This window comes from Salvelinus namaycush, chromosome 29, assembly GCF_016432855.1.
Source record: "Salvelinus namaycush isolate Seneca chromosome 29, SaNama_1.0, whole genome shotgun sequence".
In the NCBI taxonomy this organism is placed as follows: Eukaryota; Metazoa; Chordata; class Actinopteri; order Salmoniformes; family Salmonidae; genus Salvelinus; species Salvelinus namaycush.
Genome location: NC_052335.1, coordinates 15045284 through 15065695, shown reverse-complemented (window position 1 = coordinate 15065695; position 20412 = coordinate 15045284). Strand labels below are relative to the sequence as shown.

Below are 20412 nucleotides of genomic sequence, written 5' to 3'. Positions count from 1 at the left end.
AATTTTTTTAGCCTTCCTCTGCCTGGTATAGAGGTCTTGGATGGCAGGAAGCTTGGCCCAGTTATGTACTGTTCCATACGCACTACCCTCGATAGTGCTTTGCGGTCGGTGGCAGAGCAGTTGCCATACCAGGCGGTGATGCAACCAGTCAGGATGCCCTCGATGGTGCAGCTGTAGAACTTTGAGGATCTGAGGACCCATGCCCAATCTTTTCAGTCTCCTGAGGGGGGAATAGGTGTTGTGCCCTCCAAGACGGTCTTGGTGTGTTTGGATCATGACAGTTCGTTGGTGATGTGGACACCAAGAAACTTGAAGCTCTCAACCTGCTCCACTACAGCCCCGTCGATGAGAATGGTGGCGTGCTCGGCCCTCCTTTTCTTGTAGTCCACGATCTTTGTCTTGATCACGTTGAGATGGTTATCCTGGCACCACTGCCAGGTCTCTGACCTCCTCCCTATAGGCTGTCTCATCTGCAAACTTAATGCTGAGGTTGGTCGTGCTTGGCCATGCAGTCATGGGTGAACGGGGAATATAGGACTGAGCACGCACCCCTGAGGGGCCCCCGTGTTGAGGATCAGCGTGGCAGATGTGTTGTTGCTTACCCATACCACCTGGGGGCAGCTCGCCAGGAAGTCCAGGATCCAGTTGCAGAGGGAGGTGTTTAGTCCCAGGGTCCTTAGCTTAGTGATGAGCTTTGAGGGCACTATGGTGTTGAACGCTGAGCTGTAGTCAATGAATAGCATTCTCAAGCATCTACACCTGCTAGATGTTGAGCAATTTTATAAAGCCTAAACTATTTTGAAACATTGTCAGCTTTACCTATAGGCACATTTACTATGTAGCCTACCTAAAAGGAAAAAAGCAAACCTTGGAAAAGTAAGCAAGAGGATATGGGGGGAAAAGTCTCAGGCTGGAATCGTATTATGTTTATTATTTCGTTTTAAACATAACAATAAATATCCTCAGTGATACTCACCTATAATATGACAGTTTTGGATTCACAGGAAATAACACTTTGGGAACATTCACAGTGAGAACACTCAACATCTATTACACAGAAACAAACAAAGCCACGCCTATAAGGATTTGTGAATAGTAGGATGCAGAAAGGGGAATGTCATATTTAAGCAGTATTGTCTGTATTACAGTTACAGTATTTTCTGTATATCATGCAGTAGGCCTAGTCAGCTCATGGTAACTTGAGACAGAAACAAACACTCCATTTATCAACATTGGTCTGGAAAACAGTGGTATAAGATCTCAACAGAACACGTTAAGAAAAAAAACAACAAATGGTATATCCCTTTCTTTCCCGAAATTTCAGTAGTCACCAGTCCTTCCCTTATGTCGTGGCAGAAAATGACAATAGTGACAGGTTTATACACAAACAAATGATTGATGTTAATTCCACAGACCAGACCAATCAACTTGGAGTTAGTAAGTAACCATCTTACTTCCCTTGGCTCATGTGTTCTAATGAACAGTTGAGTAGACTAAACTCACTCTGCAGTAACTCACTCTACTTACAGAAACACACCTTAAAACAAAGAGAAGGTACAGTTGGTCAAAGATGTGACAGACTAATACTGCCTTGAGATTCTTCAATCTATTTAGTGCTTGGATGTATCAACCTTGTGGCCGATCACAGGACTTACCTAAAAACAACAGAAAACAAACCAACACATTCACCAAAAAAATACAATTCTGTTACAAAGTGATACTATTTCAAAAATCATACATTCTTTGTACAAATAAATCATAAGAAATTATAAAATGTGATGAGAAACAAACAAAACAGATACAAAAGTAAAATAAAACGACATTTGGTCATTGCAAAACCCCCTTTATGTTCCATTCTTAGTTGACAGTTGTTTTGGAAAGAGAGACATGGAATGCTCTGAAATGCAATGTAACATTCTCATTAAGTCTATTTAGGACTGGAGACATGAAAACAAGAACCTTCAGTCAAGGTAAGCCTCTTCTTTGTAAACAATTACTCCTATATTTAAAGTGGTTTTGGGGCAGATGTGTTTGGGAAGAGAAATTAGTCACAAAATGCCTACCTAAAACATCTAACTTTTCACCTTTCTAACTTTTCACCAGTTTTTTCCCCTGACATGTTACGAACTTATCAACAAGAATATTCTGATTTGCTGCGTTTGTAGAGAATTGATGGTTGTGTTTACTCACCTGTAACCAGATACCTTGTTCCTTTTTGATGTGCATTGCACCCACTAGCCACATCCCTAACACAACAATCTCACTGCCTATGTTTTGATATTGTGTTTGAAATGAACTCATGACTGATTCCGTTAGCTAGGACAATTGCAGGACAATCGCCTCTTTGATCCTGCAGGAACATGTCGCTCTTCTCCAAGTGGGTAGAAGTTTTGAGTTCTGAAGGCAGGCTGCATGCTGGGATAGCTGTGGGTGGCATGGGAGGTATAAGGCAGCCAATAGAGTAATAGGGAAATACACCAGCCACAGCTTCTCACACCTCTGCCACCCTCAGGACAAACCCCATCAAACCAGCTGTCATAAACCATGACACACACCATGTCAAATGATCAGCTTCCCATTCTGGTAGAGTAAGGGGTGGGCGTTGAAGCCAGATCCTATTCTCCCCCCGGGTGGGTTTTGGAGGGGACTGGAGGAGGTGGAGGGAGGCTACTCAAAGGCCCAGACCTCCACACTGTGGATGATGAAGTCTTTCTGGGTAGAGAGGGGCTGGTTGTGGAAAGTGGCACAGCTGGAGGTGGTGCCGTGATACAGGTCAGCATCCAGCCACAGCCCTATCTGACCTCTAGATGGAGGGAAGGAGAAAGAGACAGAGAAAAGTCAGACAAACTCATAACTACAAGTTGACTTCAACAGAAAGAGATAGCGGGTCACGCAAAGATCGTCTCACATTGCTCAACCACATACAGTACCTTCAGAACATATCCATACCCCTTGACTTTTTCCAGCTGTTACAGCCAGAATAGAAACATGATTAAATTGAGATTGTGTCACTGCCCTACACACACACACAATAACCCATACTTTTAAAGTGGAATTATGTTTTTGAAATTTGACAAATTAATTAAAAGAAAAGCTAAAATGTCTTGAGTCAACTCCTTTATTATGGCAAGCCTAAATAAGTTCAGGAGTAAAAATGTGCTTAACAAGTTGCATGGACTCACCCTGTGTTTAACATGATTTTTGAATGACTACCTCATCTCTGTAGCCATATACATATACAGTTAATTGTAAGGTCCCTCAATAGAACATGAATTTCAAGCTCAGATTCAACCACAAAGTCCAGGGAGGTTTTTCAATGCCTCGCAATGAAGGGCACCTATTGTTAGATAGGTAAAAACATAAATAAAGCAGGCATTGAATATCCGTTTGAGCATGGTGAAGTTATTAATTACAATTTGGATAGTGTATCAATACACCAAGTCACTTCAAGGATACAAACGTCCTTCCTAACTCAGTTTCTGTAGAGGAAGGAAACCACTCAGTGATTTCTCCATGAGGCCAATGGTGACTTTAAAACAGTTACAGAGTTTAATGGCTGTGATAAGAGAAAATTGAGGATGGATCAACAAAATTGTACTTACTCTACAAAGCTAACCTACATGACAGAGTGAAAAGGAAGCCTGTACAGAATAAAACATATTCCAAAAGGTGCATCCTGTTTGCAACAAGGCACTAAAGTAAGACTGCAAAAAATGTGGCAAAGAAATTAACTTTATGTCCTGAATGCAAGCTGTTGTGATACGTTTGGGGAAAATCCAACACTGAGTACCACAATTCATATTTTCAGGAATGGTGGTGGCTGCATCATGTTATGGGTATGTGTGTCATCGGCAAGGACAGGGGAGTTTTTTAGTATAAAAAGAAACAGAATAGCGCTACGCACAGGAAAATCCTAGAGGAAAACCTGGTTCAATCTGCTTTCCAACAGGCACGGAAACAAATTCACCTTCCTTGCAGGACAATAAACTAAAAGAAGGCAAAATAAACACCAGAGTTGCTTACCAATGTGGCATTGAATGTTCCTGAGTGGCCTAGTTAGTTTTGACTTACACTCTATGGCAAGACTTAAATGGCTGACTAGGAATGATCAACAACCAACTTGATACAGCTTGAAGATTTTTTTGAAAGAATGTGCAAATATTGTACAATCCAGGTGTGCAAAGCTCCTAGAGACTTAACCCAAAATACTGTGCTGTACTCGCTGCCAAAGATGATTCTAACATGTATTGACTCAGGGGTGTAAATACTTATGTAGATTTTATATTTCTGTATTTCACTTTCAATACATTTGCTAACATTTCTAAAAACATGTTTTCACTTTGTCATTATGGAGTATTATGCGTAGATGGGTGAGAAGAAAGTGATGTTAGATCCATTTTGAATACAGGCTGTAACACAAAATGTGGAATAAGTCAAGGGGTATGAATACTTTCTGAAGGGACTGTATATTCAAATACACTCACCCTCCTCCTCCCATCTGAAGAGAATCTATGTTGCCTTTCACAAAGTAGGAGTTCTCCCCAGTCCAGCGGTAAACCTGAGCAAAGGAAAAGTAACCCACATCAAGTCAGGCAGCGAAGCAATGCCAGAGGTCATATGAATTGTAAAACATACACCACCGTTCAAAAGTTAGAAATGTCCTTGTTTTTGAAAGAAATTTTAAAAAAATTGTGAATTAAAATAACATCAAATTGATCAGAAATACAGCGTAGGCATTGTTAATGTTGTAAATGACTATTGCAGCTGGAAACAGCTGATTTAAAAAATATATATTTAAAAAAATTATAATAATTTACCCCCTTTTCCTCCAATTTCGTGGTATCCAATTGTTAGTAGTTACTGTCTTGTCTTATCACTACAACTCCCGTACGGGCTCGGGAGAGACGAAGGTCGAGAGCCATGCGTCCTCCGAAACACAACCCAACCGCACTGCTTCTTAACACAGCGCGCATCCAACCCGGAAGCCAGCCGCACCAATGTGTCGGAGGAAACACCGTACACCTAGCGACCTGGTCAGCATGCACTGCGCCCGGCCCGCCACAGGAGTCGCTAGTGCGCAATGAGACAAGGATATCCCTACCGGCCAAACCCTCCCTAACCCGGACGACGCTAGGCCAATTGTGCGTCGCCCCATGGACCTCCCGGTTGCAGCCGGCTGCGACAGAGCCTGGGCTCGTACCCAGAGTCTCTGGTGGCACAGCTAGCACTGCCTTAGACCACTGCGCCACCCGGGAGGCCTGAAATGGCTGATTTTTAATGGAATATCTACATAGGCGTACAGAAGTCTATTATCAGCAACCATCACTCTTGCGTTCCAAAAGGCACCTTGTGTTAGCTAATCCAAGTTGATCATTTTAAAGGCTAATTGATCATTAGAAATCCCATTTGCAATTATGTTAGCACAGCTGAAAACTGTTGTACTGATTAAAGAAGCAATAAAACTGTCCTTCTTTAGACTAGTTGAGTATCTGGAGCATCAGCATTTGTAGGTTCGATTACAGGCTCAAAATGGCCAGAAACAAAGTACTTTCTTCTGAAACTCGTCAGTCTATTCTTGTTCTGAGAAATGAAGGCTAGTGATAAATTGCCAAGAAACTGAAGATCTCGTACAACGCTGTGTACTACTCCCTTCACAGAGCAGCGCAAACTGTCTCTAACCAGAATAGAAAGAGTGGGAGAACCCAGTGCACAACTGAGCAAGAGGACAAGTACATTAGTGTGTCTAGTTTGAGAAACAGACGCCTCACAAGTCCTCAACTGGCAACTTCATTAAATAGTACCCGCAAAACACCAGTCTCAACGTCAACAGTGAAGAGGCGACTCCGGGATGCTGGCCTTCTAAGCAGTTGCAAAGAAAAAGCCATATCTCAGACTGGCCAATAAAAATAAAAGATTAAGATAGGCAAAAGAACACAGAGTCTGGACAGAGGAAGATTGGAAAAAAGTGACAGAAATCTAATTTTGAGGTGTTCGGATCACATTCGCGAGACAGAAAAAATGAAAAGATGCTGGAGGAGTGTTTGACACCATCTGTCAAGCATGGTGGAGGCAATGTGATGGTCTGGGCGTGCTTTGGTAGTGGTAAAGTGGGAGATTTGTACAGGGTAAAAGGGACCTTGAAGGAAGGCTATCACTCCATTTTACAACGCCATGCCATACACTGGACAGCGCTTAATTGGAGCCAATTTCCTCCTACAACAGGGCAATGACCCAAAGCACAGCTCCAAACTATGCAAGAACTATTTAGGAAAGAAGCAGTCAGCTGGTTTTCTGTCTATAATGGAAGGGTAAGCACAGTCACCGGATCTCAACCCTACTGAGCTGTTGTGGGAGCAGCTTGACCGTATGGTACGCAAGAAGCGTCCATCAAGCCAATCCAACTTGTGGGAGGTGCTTCAGGAAGCATGCATGGGGTGAAATCTCTTCAGATTACCTCAACAAATTGACAACTAGAATGCCGAAAGGTCTGCAAGGCTGTAACTGATGCAAATGGAGGATTCGTTGACCAAAGCAAAGTTTGAAAGACACAATTAATTAAACTAAAATCATTATTTATAATCTTTTCACTGTCTTTACTATATTTCCTATTCATTTTGTAACTCATTTCATGTATGTTTTCATGGAAAACAAGGACATTTCTAAGTGACCCCAAACTTTTGAACGGTAGTGTAGGTATGTGGATTCAACACAGAGTATAAATGAGATTATGTCTGACCTTGATTTCAGGGCAGAAACTGAAGAGGAAGGTCTCTCCCGTGCCATAGCAGTGCTCACTTACTCTGAAGGGATGGGTGGAGTATCCCCCAAACAACTGGGGGGGGGGATAAAGAGAGCAAATAAATCTCAAGAGCCCAATACAAATTGAGCATCATGTTCAGTGTGTACAGTACCTGGTTGTTCATGTCTTTGATGACCAGTAGCACAGGGCTGTCAACCTCTAATAAGCTCCTGTACAGGGTCTTTAGGCTGGTCCCGTGTTCCACCGTACTGTAAGCCAGTCGCCATGGATACCCCTGCACCCGCGCTGGCAGCCGACAAGCAAGCTGTGGGGAGACAGAGACACGAGATTGAGTGTGTAAATGTGTATTTCGGAGTTTGTGTGCAGGTTGTGTAGGTTTTCTTGATTGAAAGTGTTTTGTGTGTCATGGCATTTGTGTGTTTACCTTCTCTATGTGTGTGTCCTGTAGCAGAGCGCTGGGATCACTGAGCATGGGCAATAGATCCCCAAAAGGCTCCTCCCCCTCATAGCTGCCAAAACTCTGCCTGCGCTTCGCCTCGTTGATGGTGATGATCTACGAACACAACCATGTACGGTCAGACACCTCAACCGTAGTCAAAACATACTAAACTCAATGCATGGTCAAAACATTGAACACAGCTTGGTCCAAACACAAAAAAAAACGCACACACAACCACAAAGTCACAAAACACTTCACCACAATGCGAATATACAACACCACAGTCCAAAACAATACTCTCATCTGAGCGGTCATGCTGTGTGAACGCACCTCCCAGCTGCGAGAAGACTTGGGGTCACTGAAGAAATTATCGATCATGTTGAGCTCGTCCTTCTCCACGACCACGAAGCCCTGCTCCCTGGCCTCCTTACCGTACACGTCAGGAGACCACTGGACAAAGAACGCATACAGGTGGTCCACCCTGAAACACACCACACACACATTTATGTTTCAGAACATTCAACATTTATAGCATTCTGAATACACCCCAGTTCTCAAAGAGGTTCTGACTGACTGTTCTCATTTGTTGACCTCTCACCTCTCCTGGGGCACAGCAAACCAGTACTCTGTCTGCTTTCCTCGCGTGTGGGCGGGGCTGGATGTCCGGCCAATGATGAAGGACTTCCTCATGGGCTTGCCCACCTTGAAGCAAAGGAACATGGGCGGGGTCTTACTCTTCTCCTCTGTGGAGAGCAGCATGTCTGCAGAGAGAGAAAGAGAAATGTAATATTGAAACAATGCAATACAAGAAACCGCACAAACCGCTTGTGAACACTCACTTTGGATGGGCGCCTGCATCCTCTCCAGCAGCCAAGACTTCACCTCCGCCTTGTTGCTCCTCTTTCGCTTCTCTTCCTCACTCAGCTGCTCCTCTGCAGGGCTGGGTTCCTGAGAACTACATTTCCCTGAAGCCGCAGCGGTCTCACTCAAGCTCAGCTTCCTATTTTGGTCCATTGCTGATTCTAATTGGTCGCTAACACTGTTCACCAGTTGCCCTGAAGAGATCCCATCTTTGGCATCTTTAGCAGGCTTCTCCTTCAACAGTTCACCATCTTTCTCAGTCTCTGAAAGGACAGGCAGTGATTGGGTCGTTTCCTCGATGGAGCTGTTCTGTACCAGTCCTTCGTCCTCCTCCTCTCCTCTCTGCGAGGTCAGTGGGACTGGGTCAGAGAGGGACTGGTCCTGGGACTCCACCCATTTAGGGGAACTAGATCTTGGGAGCTCTCCCCGCTGATCCTGGCTGGTAGCACTGGCAGGTGGTCTGGATCCACTCATTGGTTCCTCAGCACTCCCGTTCAAGGGAAGCTCCAGCTCTGTGAAACCCTCGTCTGATGGAGACTGGTCTGCTGGCTCACACTCTGCCCTCTCTATGACTGGGATATAAGAAACCATGAGGTATTACAAAAATTACCACATTGATCTAAATAATGCTTAAATTATTATTCTGCATAAGCCATTTGGTTTTGATTTCTCTTAAACTACACATATAATGATTTTCTATGATTCATCCTGATCCAATGCAAGTCATTGTGCGTCATCTCTCAGTCATACCCGTCTCTGACAGGGCAGAGTCGATGTCGTCCAGGACGATGGGTCGTTTGGGATCCAGCGCCTCGTAGCGGCTGAAGGGGTTGAGGTCGCGCTCTGAGGGCAACTCCTCCCACTCTCCGGGCCTATACAGAGGACACAGATCCTGGGGTAGGTCTCTGTGTGGGCCAGGAGTCAGGGGGCACCACACGCACATCACAACGGAGGATGGGAAAATTTAAACAAATCATATATGAACAAAATGAAACTCAAAAACAGAACACAAATAAAAGAGAATTCAAAAAAGGCAAAATAATAATACTAACTGAACAACAACGAACCAGTACAAAATGAAAACAGATAAACTGAAGAAAAAAAAATATGAATGGAGTCATGTCTGCCCCTACAATCTGGTACAGGAAACCCTACAGCATGAGCTCGGCCAATCAGTTAACATTTTCACCTCCGAAGGAGAAGAAAGAACACGGGAGAGTGCAGAAAGAGGTAGAAAGACAGAATGCGACACTTGACAAATAAGTAGGAAAAGCAAGGTTAAGATAAGATCAAGAAAGGGGAAAAAGGGTTTAAATAGGGAGTGAAAGATTAATTGACAGTGCGAAAGAGTCTCAGGATGCCAGGGTGGGTCCTTACGACGGCAGCGCGTCCTTCAACTTCATGCGGGAGATGTCGTTGTAGAGGGCCACAGACACCACCTCCTCCATTGGGCAGATCAGGCCGTACTCCTCACAGCCGTGCTCAATCACCAGGGGGTCCGACTTGTGAGGGTCAAACATGATGTTGTTGGGCGTCACGATCATCACCCCTCCCACCACACCCTGGGAGACAATAAAAGACATGAGTTTGAATCTCTGTTGCTGTGGTGGTCGTTTTCATTTCAAAATGGCCTCCGGCGTGGCCACTCACCATTCCGTCAGTGAAGTACTTGCAGCTCATCTTGATGAACTTGACAATGGCGGGGTTCTCATCCTCGGACGGGGGAGATCGCTCACGTCGTAACGGTCTTACTGACCTGCCGCTGAAGTCTCCATCCTGTAACATTGCCAGGCAGCAGGGACGAGCATAGAACTAGGATCAAATTGATTACTTTAGTCTGGGTTGTTCTTATCAAGGATAACTGACTTACCTGTGACACCTTCTCTGATAGATCTTTGATGGAGGTGGGGTCAGAGGAACCCACAGACTGAGAGTCGGCTTCCGATTGGCCCACGTCAGGAACAAATAGCTTCTGCAAGGGTGACAGACAAGCTTGTTTGCCAATCAGAAAGCCAAGATTGACAGTAGGAAGTGGTGTGTTAAGTGCTGAAAGCTCACCTGTCCTGGATAGACACTGTGGGAAAAGAGGCGGTTGAGCTGCACCAATTTGTTGGGGGTGATGTTGAACTTTAGAGCAATGCTGTTTAGAGATTCTTGGGGTCCCACCTGCAACATGAAGTTACATCCTTGGTAAATGTTTATTACCAAAAGTATCAATCTATCCAAGCCAAAATGCAGCACGAAAGACTAAATTAGAAAGCAGAAACCTTGACCAACCTTTTTGCTATATTATTTAATTACAAAAATAAAAACTTTAGGAAGGCAATGTGGACAATAAACCTAAGTTACAGTCTGAGTCAGAACTCCATGTGGGAGTTGTAGTGTCAGAGGGTGGAGGTAGTGAGGCATTACGGAGGCAGCCTGTACTCACAGTATACTCCACTGTCCCGGGGGGCCTCCTCTTCTCTTTCTTGGCCTGGCTGCTCATGTTGTTGCTGTCATCTGAAAGAGAGAGAAATAGGTCAGTGACACAGTATAGAGATGATAGCCTGAAAACAAAAAATAAATCATTGCTCCGTTCATTCAGAAACAAATGCATGTACAGTGATCCCTCGCCACTTCGCGGTTCACTTATCGCGGATTCGCTATTTCGCGGATTTTCATAATGCATTTTTTTTTTTTTTTTGGTGCATTGTGCTCTGCATTCTGATTCGCTAAAAACTCACTCCCGCTTCTTGTATCAAAACATGCTACGAATTGTGCTATCATTTTGTCGTCTCGTGCAGTTATGTGTACGTACATAAAACAGCTTGGCAAATTTACATTAAGTTGGCCAAATTATCTTGTAATTTCGAACATCTCCTAAACCCATAATGTCGACGAAACGGCCTACACGTGAGTCACTGTATTTGTATACATGTAATAGTTGCTAATTGTAAAAAAAATTTTTTTTTCTATTTCGCGGATTTCACTTATCGCGGGTCATTTTCGGAACGTAACCCCCGCGATAAACGAGGGATTACTGTATACACAAACAAACTAGCGCACACTGCTTTAAATAGAATAATATTAAAAGCATAACCCTAGCTCGCGAACACACACACACGGCTAGCTAGTATCCTAGTGAACTCTGTACGCTACAGTTATAGTCAGCACTTTTTATTGCCAGAGCCAGTTCATTAGAACACCCTCCCACTACTTCCGCTTTCCTCTACTCCAGCTCCTCTATAGAAACTGGAGGAATGACTCAGCATTGTACAGCAGGCTATGAGGAGTCCAGCTGTGAGTCACTGTACATCCACACAGAATTTACCTCTGGTAAGAGCGGTCACTTACTCATTACAGTCTTTGTACTAACTAGTGACTGGTAGCTTTATCAGATTGGGAAAGTCATAATATAGATTTTAAAAAGTCGCTCTAAGTTAATGCAGTGTAGGCCTACATAGACTCCTTTGTCAGTGCATAACTAGGATGACTCCCTTTTCGGATTTAATAACATGTTTGTATGGTCATTACGCAACATCCTCGGAATTAAAAAGGCTGCAGACTAGCAATGTATAGTGAGTGTATGGAGTAAGAAAGTAGCTTGCTTAATGTGTCAACTAAATGGCTCTGTCTCGCCAGAGAGGAGACTCATTGCTAGGCAACTCACAGACACAGGCTGCAGCAGTGGAGCAGAGGGAGAGACAGAGGAGCAGCACTCAGCAGCTAAGCTAGCAGTAGGAAACAAAATAGCTTCTCAGAATTTCACTACTGGTTTTCATATCAACATTCTTCGTTGTCCAGAAGCCAAAAGGGACAATCGTAGTCATTAACCACCTGTCCTAGTTGTTGCATATTTAGATTTTCCCTCTAAGTTTATAACAAAGATCAGGGTTTTCTGTATAGAAAAGTTAACTTCTTCTTATTAGGGGCTGCCCATGTCCAAACAGTGAATAGAAAATAATTGTAGAGGTAAACATGAGACTAAAACCAGATATAAAGTATGTAGAAAATATAATGGACCTTTAAATAAGATGATTTTTGAGAATCAAATCAAAATAAAAGCTTGACAGTCAGGTACATCTAAAATGTAAAAAATGATGCATTTTGGAGTATTTTTATCATGGCATGGGGATCCCATTGATTGTGCTATAATGTCTGAGTCACTCAGATAGCATGAGCCATGGCAAAATGTGTAGAATTACAGGAAATTAGCTTTAAAAACAGCGACATTTTGTCACTGCGGCCAACAGGAGGGCCTCTAAAATTTCTAATCAGCGACAGCACCAGTGGCCACGCCCCCCACACCATGACTGGATGTCCTTTGGGCGGTGGACCCAGAAAAAACTACGGAAACGTTAATCTGTCACATGAAACGACTCACATCATGTGTCTTTGAGAACAGTGTATTCCCGCAAATACATTTTTGCAAATGTTGTTTACTTCAAATCAAATTTTATTTGTCACTTCGTAAACAACAGGTGTGGACTAACAGTGAAATGCTTGCTTACGGGTCCTTCCCAACAATGCAGAGAGAAAGAAAATATAGAAATAATAGAAAAGTAAAACACAGAAAAGTATTAAGACACACGCATTGATTAACAATAACATGGCTATTTACAAAGGGTATCAGTACAGAGTCCATGTGCAGGGGTATGAGGTAGTTGAGGTAGATCGATATGTACTTATAAACTAGGAATAAAGTGACAGATTTTAGTAAACAGTAGCAGCAGCGTATGTGATGAGTCAAAAAATGTAGTGGAAAAGGGGGCATGAGGACTGCATATGTGGCCAGGTCAATAAATTGCAATGTCCGTACTCTGAGACCCCTAAGAAAGCGCTACAGGGAGACATTGTCCTCGCAGTGGTAGACCACGTGTAACACCACCTGCACAGGATCGGTACATCCGAACATCATACCTGCGGGACAGGTACAGGATGGCAACAACCACTGCCCGAGTTACACCAGGAACGCACAATCCCTCCATCAGTGCTCAGACTGTCCGCAATAGGCTGAGAGAAGCTGGACAGAGGGCTTGTAGGTCTGTTGTAAGGCAGATCCTCACCAGACATCACCGGCAACAACGTCGCCAATGGGGACAAACACACAGTCGCTGGACCAGACAGGACAAGCAAAAAGTGCTCTTCACTGAGGAGTCACGGTTTTGTCTCACCAGGGGTGATGGTCGGATTCGCATTTATCGTCAAAGGAATAAGTGTTACACCGAGGCCTGAACTCTGGAGCAGGATCGATTTGGAGGTGGAGGGTCCGTCATGGTCTGGGGCGGTGTGTCACAACATCATCGGACTGAGCTTGTTGTCATTGCAGGCAATCTCAACGCTGTGCGTTACAGGGAAGACATCCTCCTCCCTCATGTGGTACCCTTCCTGCAGGCTCACCCTGACATGACCCTCCAGCATGACAATGCCACCAGCCATACTGCTCGTTCTGTGCGTGATTTCCTGCAAGACAGTAATGTCAGTGTTCTGCCATGGCCAGCGAAGAGCCCGGATCTCAATCCCATTGAGCACGTCTGGGATCGGAGGGTGAGGGCTAGGGCCATTCCCCCCAGAAATGTCCGGGAACTTGCAGGTGCCTTGGTAGAAGAGTGGGGTAACATCTCACAGCAAGAATGGCAAATCTGGTGCAGTCCATGAGGAGGAGATGCACTGTAGTACTTAATGCAGCTGGTGGCCACACCAGATACTGACTGTTACTTTTGACCCCCCATATGTTCAGGGACACATTATTCCATTTCTGTTAGTCACATGTCTGTGGAACTTGCTCAGTTTATGCCTCAGTTGTTTAATCTTGTTATGTTCATACAAATATTTACATGTTAAGTTTGCTGAAAATAAACACAGTTGACAGTGAGAGGACATTTCTTTTTTTGTTGTGTTTATATCCCTTTCAAAAGGCACTTAAATCTTTTGTCTTGCCAATTCACCCTCTGAATGGCACACATACACAATCAATGTCTCAATTGTCTTAAGGCTTAAAAATCCTTCTTTAACCTGTCTCCCCTTCATCGACACTGATTGAAGTGGATTTAACAAGTGACATCAATAAGGGAACATAACTTTTACCTGGATTCACCTGGTCAGTCTGTCATGGAAAGAGCTGGTGTCCTTAAAAGGAAAAATCCACCATTCCTTTAAATGTGAGAATTTTTTTGTGAACAAATGTTTAATTTCCCCTTTATAATAAGGTTGGTAGCAACATGGAAAATCATTGTTGAAATCTGTTGCAGGTCAAGTCGATACAAAATCCACAATGCAATGACCTCGCTATGGGCTGGCGTGCTAGCAAACGTAGTTAAACACAACAACCAAAGACAATACCAGCATGTAAAGTAGGTAGTTAGCTGTCCACAATCTCATGTTCAACCTGCAGATCGATGTGCCTCACAGAGTGGAGTCTGAATCCAATGAATGAAGGAACGTATAATGCCCCACCCAGCAGACTGTGGTCCAATCATGTGAACAGTCATGCACGGTCAAGTTAATCGTTACGCAATCCCTTCTCAAAGTCCGTGTATGTCAAGAAACGCACCTATTTTCCTCGAAAGTAGAGAATGTCACGATTCCAAAGCTATACGATATTACAGATAGCAAGTTAATTATCTCACATCTCAGAAAAGATTTGTAATGTTGTACTTATTGTTGATGAAATTTGTGTTAATGTTGGGTTTTTGAGCTAGCGTCCAAGAATGCACCATGCGGCCCATTGGCGTAGCATGGGCAACGTTTTCCATGGACTGCGTGGTGCATTCTGTGCGATTCTGGGACAAGACGTGAATGGGAGTTTATTGGACTCGCGTCACTGTTCCAACATCTAGTGGAAAGCTTTCCCAGAAGAGTGGAGGCTGTTATAGCAGCAAAGGGGAAACCAACTCCATATTAATGCCCATGATTTTGGAATGAGATGTTCGACAAGAAGGTGTCCACACTTTTGGTCATGTAGTGCACTTCTGACCCTTTGTTAATGTGCCCCTGTGCCTATAGAAAGGTTGTGTGTGTGGTGTGTGTTTTACCTAAACCTTTAGGTGGGTTTGGTACTATCCTCTCCTGGGGGTCAGAAAAAGCAGGGAGGGATGGGCAGGAGATGACGGGCGTCTTTAAGGACGAATCCGACGGGTTCTGCTCAGCCATAGCCTTCTCTGATTGGCTCTGTTTGAGCTGTCTCCGTCTCTTCAACCTGAGGATATGGAGACAGGGGTGGTCAATCTGTTGACTTCCAATCAGGCTTATGAACATTGGATTTCACTACTAATGAAAGTTTCCTGTTAGGTTGTGAAAAACTCAAAAACAGAAATCCAAAACGTCACTGTCTTTTGCTTGCTCACTTTCTCTGCTCCTCTGTCCTTTTTCCTGATTAATTATTGATAGGTCAGGCGGTGATGTCATGGCGTCTCCCACCCCCGCCTGCCTGGGTTCATTAACAGGGGAATCTGCAGCTAACTAAGCCGACATGGCAGCATGTAGCTCTAGAGTCGGATTGTAAACAAGGTCCTGGCTCAGTATAGAAAAAGCTGGAGAGAGAGTGGGGCAGGGAAATCAAAATTCAAGGAAAACAGATGCTGTACAAGCAAAGGACATGTGAAAATGGAGAAGCAGACGACTAAAGAGAGAGCTTGACAGCGACAGAGTAATGGAGGAGCACTGGATCAATAGGTTTGGAGACAAGACAGACATATACAGTTCTGGCCTTCAAATAGCCTCTCTTCCATTACAAACACAGCAGCAGACCATACACACACATCTGGTAAACGTTTCTGGATTCCACCAACAAATTCCACACAGCACACTCCTGTTTCACACAGGGACATTAACAAGAGTGGAATGTAGAGATTTCCTTCGGCGTTTTACCTTTTTATCCCCCTCTTGCTTTCTCTCTATCCTGGTAGAAGAGGAATAGCTAGTCTGCCTGCGTACTCACTCAAGCGCAGCAAAACATAAACAACTCGTTCAAAAACAGCAGCAACCTCCTTATCCCAGGAGTAGAGAGCCAGGATCTCAAGCATACATCATCACTGCTGGATGTCTCATGCTTCAGCTACTTACAGGGATAGAAATCCAGTCGGCTACTCTACTGTGCGTGAGCATTGACGCATGACTCCATTGCATCAGTGCCAGTATCAGGTGTACCCAGTGCAGTGAGGGCCAGATGGCAACAGAGCATTACTCAGTGAACACAATGTCAGTCACAGTAAAAGTGGACAGTCACTCAATGCACCGTAACAAACAACGGCATAGTGGGACGTCAGTTAGTTGTGCTACAAAACATCCCGTCCTCCCTCAAATCGCTATGCATATAGGGAAGCAAAACTGTTGCCACATGCTGGTAACACTAACACCCACTTCACAGGCTCTCGAAAAACGCAACACTATAAACACTTTGGCATAGACCTAAAAGAGGCTATACACAGAAGAACCTTTCACTTACCTGGCAAAGTAGCCCGGCTTCCTGTCTCTCTTCTCCATCAGTGCGGTATCCTAAAGCTGCATGCACCCCAACACACACGCGCCGAGCCTGTGGGCACAACGTCCTAATGATCCCGCTCTTCTCCCTTTCCACAATCTTCCCACTTCCTTATCATGGGGGAGAAAAAAATAATTATTGAAGGGAATTAGCTAAATATCTGCATCGTCTGCTGTATGCAGCAACGCAGAAGTGTACCAAACAGCAAGCCAAAGACGCCAACCGAGCTGACTGAAGGTTAATGCCACAGCGTAGTCAGAGTGCTGAAAGCATATCGAATGAGCATTAGTCATGCTGTTCAGCTGATACAATCTAATCTACTGGTCAGAGGATGTTTTTTTTGTCACCTGCACAGGGTGCAGATAGTAGTTGCAGTCTACAGTGAAATACTACATATTTACAACTGTGACATGATAATGTCCATTGGGGTGTGGTCAGGGTAGATGTCTGTTGGGGGACGACGATGACTACTGGTGGCTATTCAGCAGCCTGATGGTCTGGGAGTACAAGCTATAGGCCAGTCTGTTAGTTTTAGCCATGATGCTCCTATATTGCCTGCGGCTGAGTGATGGAAGCGGGGAGACCAGGCTGTGGCTCGGGTGGCTGAGGTACCTGATGATATTCTTAGCCTCCCTGCGACACCTGGTGCTGTAGGTGTCCTGGAGGGCAGGCAGTGCACCCAATGGTGCGTTGGGCTGAGCGTACCACCCTCTGTCGTGCCTTGCGGTCAGCGGTGGTGGAATTACCAAGCTGCGATGCAGCCCGACAGTATGTTTGATGATGCTCCCATAGAACACCGAGGGTCCTCGGGGACAGACCGAATTTCTTCAGAATCCTGAGGTTAAAGAGTCGCTATCATGCCTTCATCACGGGGTCTGTGTTCTTTGGCTGTTTGGATGTGTACACCAGGGTACTTTTTGACCGTCTCCACATTGATGGGGCGTGCCCAGCCTGGTTCCTCCTTTAGTCCACAATCAGCTCCTTTGTTTTGCTGATGTTGGTGGAGAGGTTGTTTACCTGGCACCACACTGTCAGAGTGCCTACTTTCTCCCGGTAGGCAATCAGGCCTACTACTGTCGTATCTTCAGTGAACTTGATGATGGAGCTGTGTGAGTCCACGCAGTAGTGGGTATACAGTGAGTACAGGAGGGGACTGAGGACACACCCTTGTGGGGCCCCATGTTGAGGATCAGTGTGGAGGAGGTAATGTTGTCTACCTTCACCACCTGGGGGCTCCCTGTCAGAAATGCCATGACCCAGTAGCATAGGGAGGTAAGTCCCAGGGCTGTGAGCTTTGGGGTGAGCTTAGAGAGCACTGTGGTATTGAAGGTCGAGCGGTAGTCGAACAGCATCCTCACATATGCATTCCTCTTGTCCAGGTGGGTGAGGGCAGTGTGCAGTGCAATGGGGATTGCGTAGTCCGTGGATCTGTTGGGAAGTAGGCAAATTGGAGGGTCAAGTGTGTCGGGGAGGGAGGTGGTGACCTACTCTGACTAGCCTGTTGAATAACTTCAGTACATGAGAGCTACTGGTCGATAGTTATTCAGTTCAGTTACTTTCCCTTTCTTGGGCACAGGAATGATGGTGGACATCTTGAAGCAAGTGTGAATAACAGCCTGAGCTAGAGATTGAAAATGTCAGAAAACACAACAGCTAGTTGGTCTGCACATGTTCTGAGGCTAGGGATGTCGTCTGGGCCGGCAGCCTTGTGAGGGTTTACACAATTGATTGAATGACTTACATACGCCCTCCGTGGAGACCTTAAGCATGTAGCCTCGTGGTCCTCAGGGGCTCTCCTCTGCAGCTCAGAGTCATTTTGCACAAAGCGTGAGAAAAATAAGTTTTGCTCGTCCGGTAGGGAGGCAGGCGTTGGTGTCCACGACCGGACAGGGTTTCTTTTTGTAATCCGTGATGTTTAGAAGCCACTGCCACATACACCTAGTATCCAAACCGCAAAATTTCTCCTCCATGTTGTACCTATATTTGTGTCTCGTAATCTTGATTTATCTGCATAGGTCATATTTGGACTGTTTAACCATACAATTGTCCCCGGTTACCTTGCCGTATTTATAAGCAGCATCTCTCTCCTTCAGTTTCTCATCAATCCACAGTTTAAGTTTTGAAAGACACCATCGGTATCACATTATCTATGCATTTTTCCATGAATCCGGTGACTGACTCAGTAGCAGCACATCCTTTGGCTTTCTAAAGAAAATGTCCCTAGTCATTCTGCTCACAATTTGATTTAGCTACCAACCTTCAGTCTTTTCCAGTTGCATGTTACGGCCATCGTGGTTGCAATGACATTGATAACGCATGAGACATGTTTTCCATGTTATCTGCTAATTTGCAAAGCATATTGCGTAGCTTATCAGTCTCAAATCCCAGTGTGTGTGAGTTTAATATTTGCCTTTTGATTAGTGGGTGGGTATGAATAGGTGATTATGGGTGCATATTATCCTGAACCACTGCAACAGCTCACAATGAAAAGCTTGGCAAACGGCTGTAGTAACCAATGTTTTATTATACACATTGGTAGTAACTCTGAGCAACTGCATTAGATCTCAAGGTGATACTGACTACTCTCTTCAAGACAGGGCATCTCCTTTAGCTAGCTAGTTAGGTACTTTTAAAAATACATAACGTTCCATTTTTTATGATTGTAGCTAACATGTGCAGCAGAAATTAAACAGCCAACATTGAGCCTTTGATATTTGCAAACAAAATATATATAGTGTCAAAAAACGTTAGCTAGCTAAACAGCAACACGAAAAAACTATAACAATCAACGTTAGCTCAAATGTTCCTTTCCGTTAACAGTTATCGTTTGCTAACTAAATTACTGTTGACGTAGTAGCTAGCTAACTTCGAAATAGAACTAGCTACGTTAATTTACTAGGTAGCTAGTCAGGATTGCTAGCTCATACATGCTAAAGCTAGCTTTAACAGCTAACTAACGTTAGCTATTTAAATTAACGTTACCCACCGTGTTTCTACCTACATCCTTTGCTTTGGCTGCTTCGCTTGTTTCTGGTGCAGCAATACCGAGATTTCCCGATAATTATGTAACCTTATGCAACCGGAGTCTACTGACTGTCTGGATGGATGGATGCTGCGTGAAACTGTGGAGAGGGAACACTTTTAGCTACGCAGAAGAGACAAGGTCCACACACAACTGACAGCTTAGCTGATGCTGGCTCAGCACGTTAACGGTAGCCTAGCTTCGTCAAATATTACGTTGTCTGTGGCTGCGTAGGCACATTTATTAGCCAGTTTGTTTACGATCCGTGCTATCCGAGATCCTTGGGACGTCCCTACCCTAACGTACATTTACCATAACCATTTCAGCTACATTTCAACTTCAATGGCGGTAGGGACGTCCGAAGCCTCCCAGATAGCATTCAGTCGCGTGGTTATCCTTTGACAACCACATTATAAATGAACGTGAGATACGATTTCCAAATAGTGGACATGCACGCATAAAACGTTTACATATATCATCCAATGATAGCTACGTGCAAACATGGATACATTTTCATACTTCGAACACAAATACAACCTGTCCAGTTTACCTTACCTCATTCCATGGCATTTTCAACCTTTTCCTGTTTACGAATGCACAGCGCCCTCTGGTGCTAGAACAATCACCTGAGGAACAAACGTAAATTAATCACATCACATTAAACATAACAATCTTCAGAACTGACTTTGTCTAAGAAACAAAATAACAATGGCTTTACAACGATTTTGAACAAACATGACGTGAGACATGCCAAAATGTAGCCCAAACTGTCGCCAGATGGCCCTATTATCCCTTTTACGTAATTTGTAATAATAGTGCCACGCCATCTGGCGGCTGGTTAGGCTAGCCAAAATGGGGGTTTTCAT

At 44.3% G+C, this 20412-nt stretch overlaps 1 protein-coding gene across 4 annotated transcripts; it reads right to left on the bottom strand.

The window, feature by feature from the left end:
* Nucleotides 1-905: 905 nt before the first annotated feature.
* On the bottom strand, nucleotides 906-20134 carry LOC120024216 (nuclear receptor coactivator 7-like). 4 transcript variants are annotated; one of them, XM_038968409.1, is made up of 18 exons: nucleotides 20102-20134; nucleotides 19511-19646; nucleotides 16489-16634; nucleotides 15077-15240; nucleotides 10492-10562; nucleotides 10119-10226; nucleotides 9931-10032; nucleotides 9711-9836; nucleotides 9438-9622; nucleotides 8811-8965; nucleotides 8039-8632; nucleotides 7798-7960; nucleotides 7530-7680; nucleotides 7185-7313; nucleotides 6912-7064; nucleotides 6737-6832; nucleotides 4485-4558; nucleotides 906-2803 (listed from the first exon to the last, which is right to left on the bottom strand). In XM_038968409.1, the coding sequence occupies exons 3-18, from the start codon at nucleotides 16524-16526 to the stop codon at nucleotides 2668-2670; spliced, it is 2445 nt and encodes an 814-aa protein (XP_038824337.1). In that variant the 5' UTR covers nucleotides 16527-16634; nucleotides 19511-19646; nucleotides 20102-20134; the 3' UTR covers nucleotides 906-2667. The 4 variants fall into 4 exon arrangements, with proteins under 4 accessions (XP_038824337.1, XP_038824341.1, XP_038824340.1 ...); XM_038968413.1 differs by having other exon boundaries at nucleotides 8811-8932; XM_038968412.1 differs by having other exon boundaries at nucleotides 16489-16630.
* Between the last annotated feature and the right edge of the window lie 278 nt (nucleotides 20135-20412).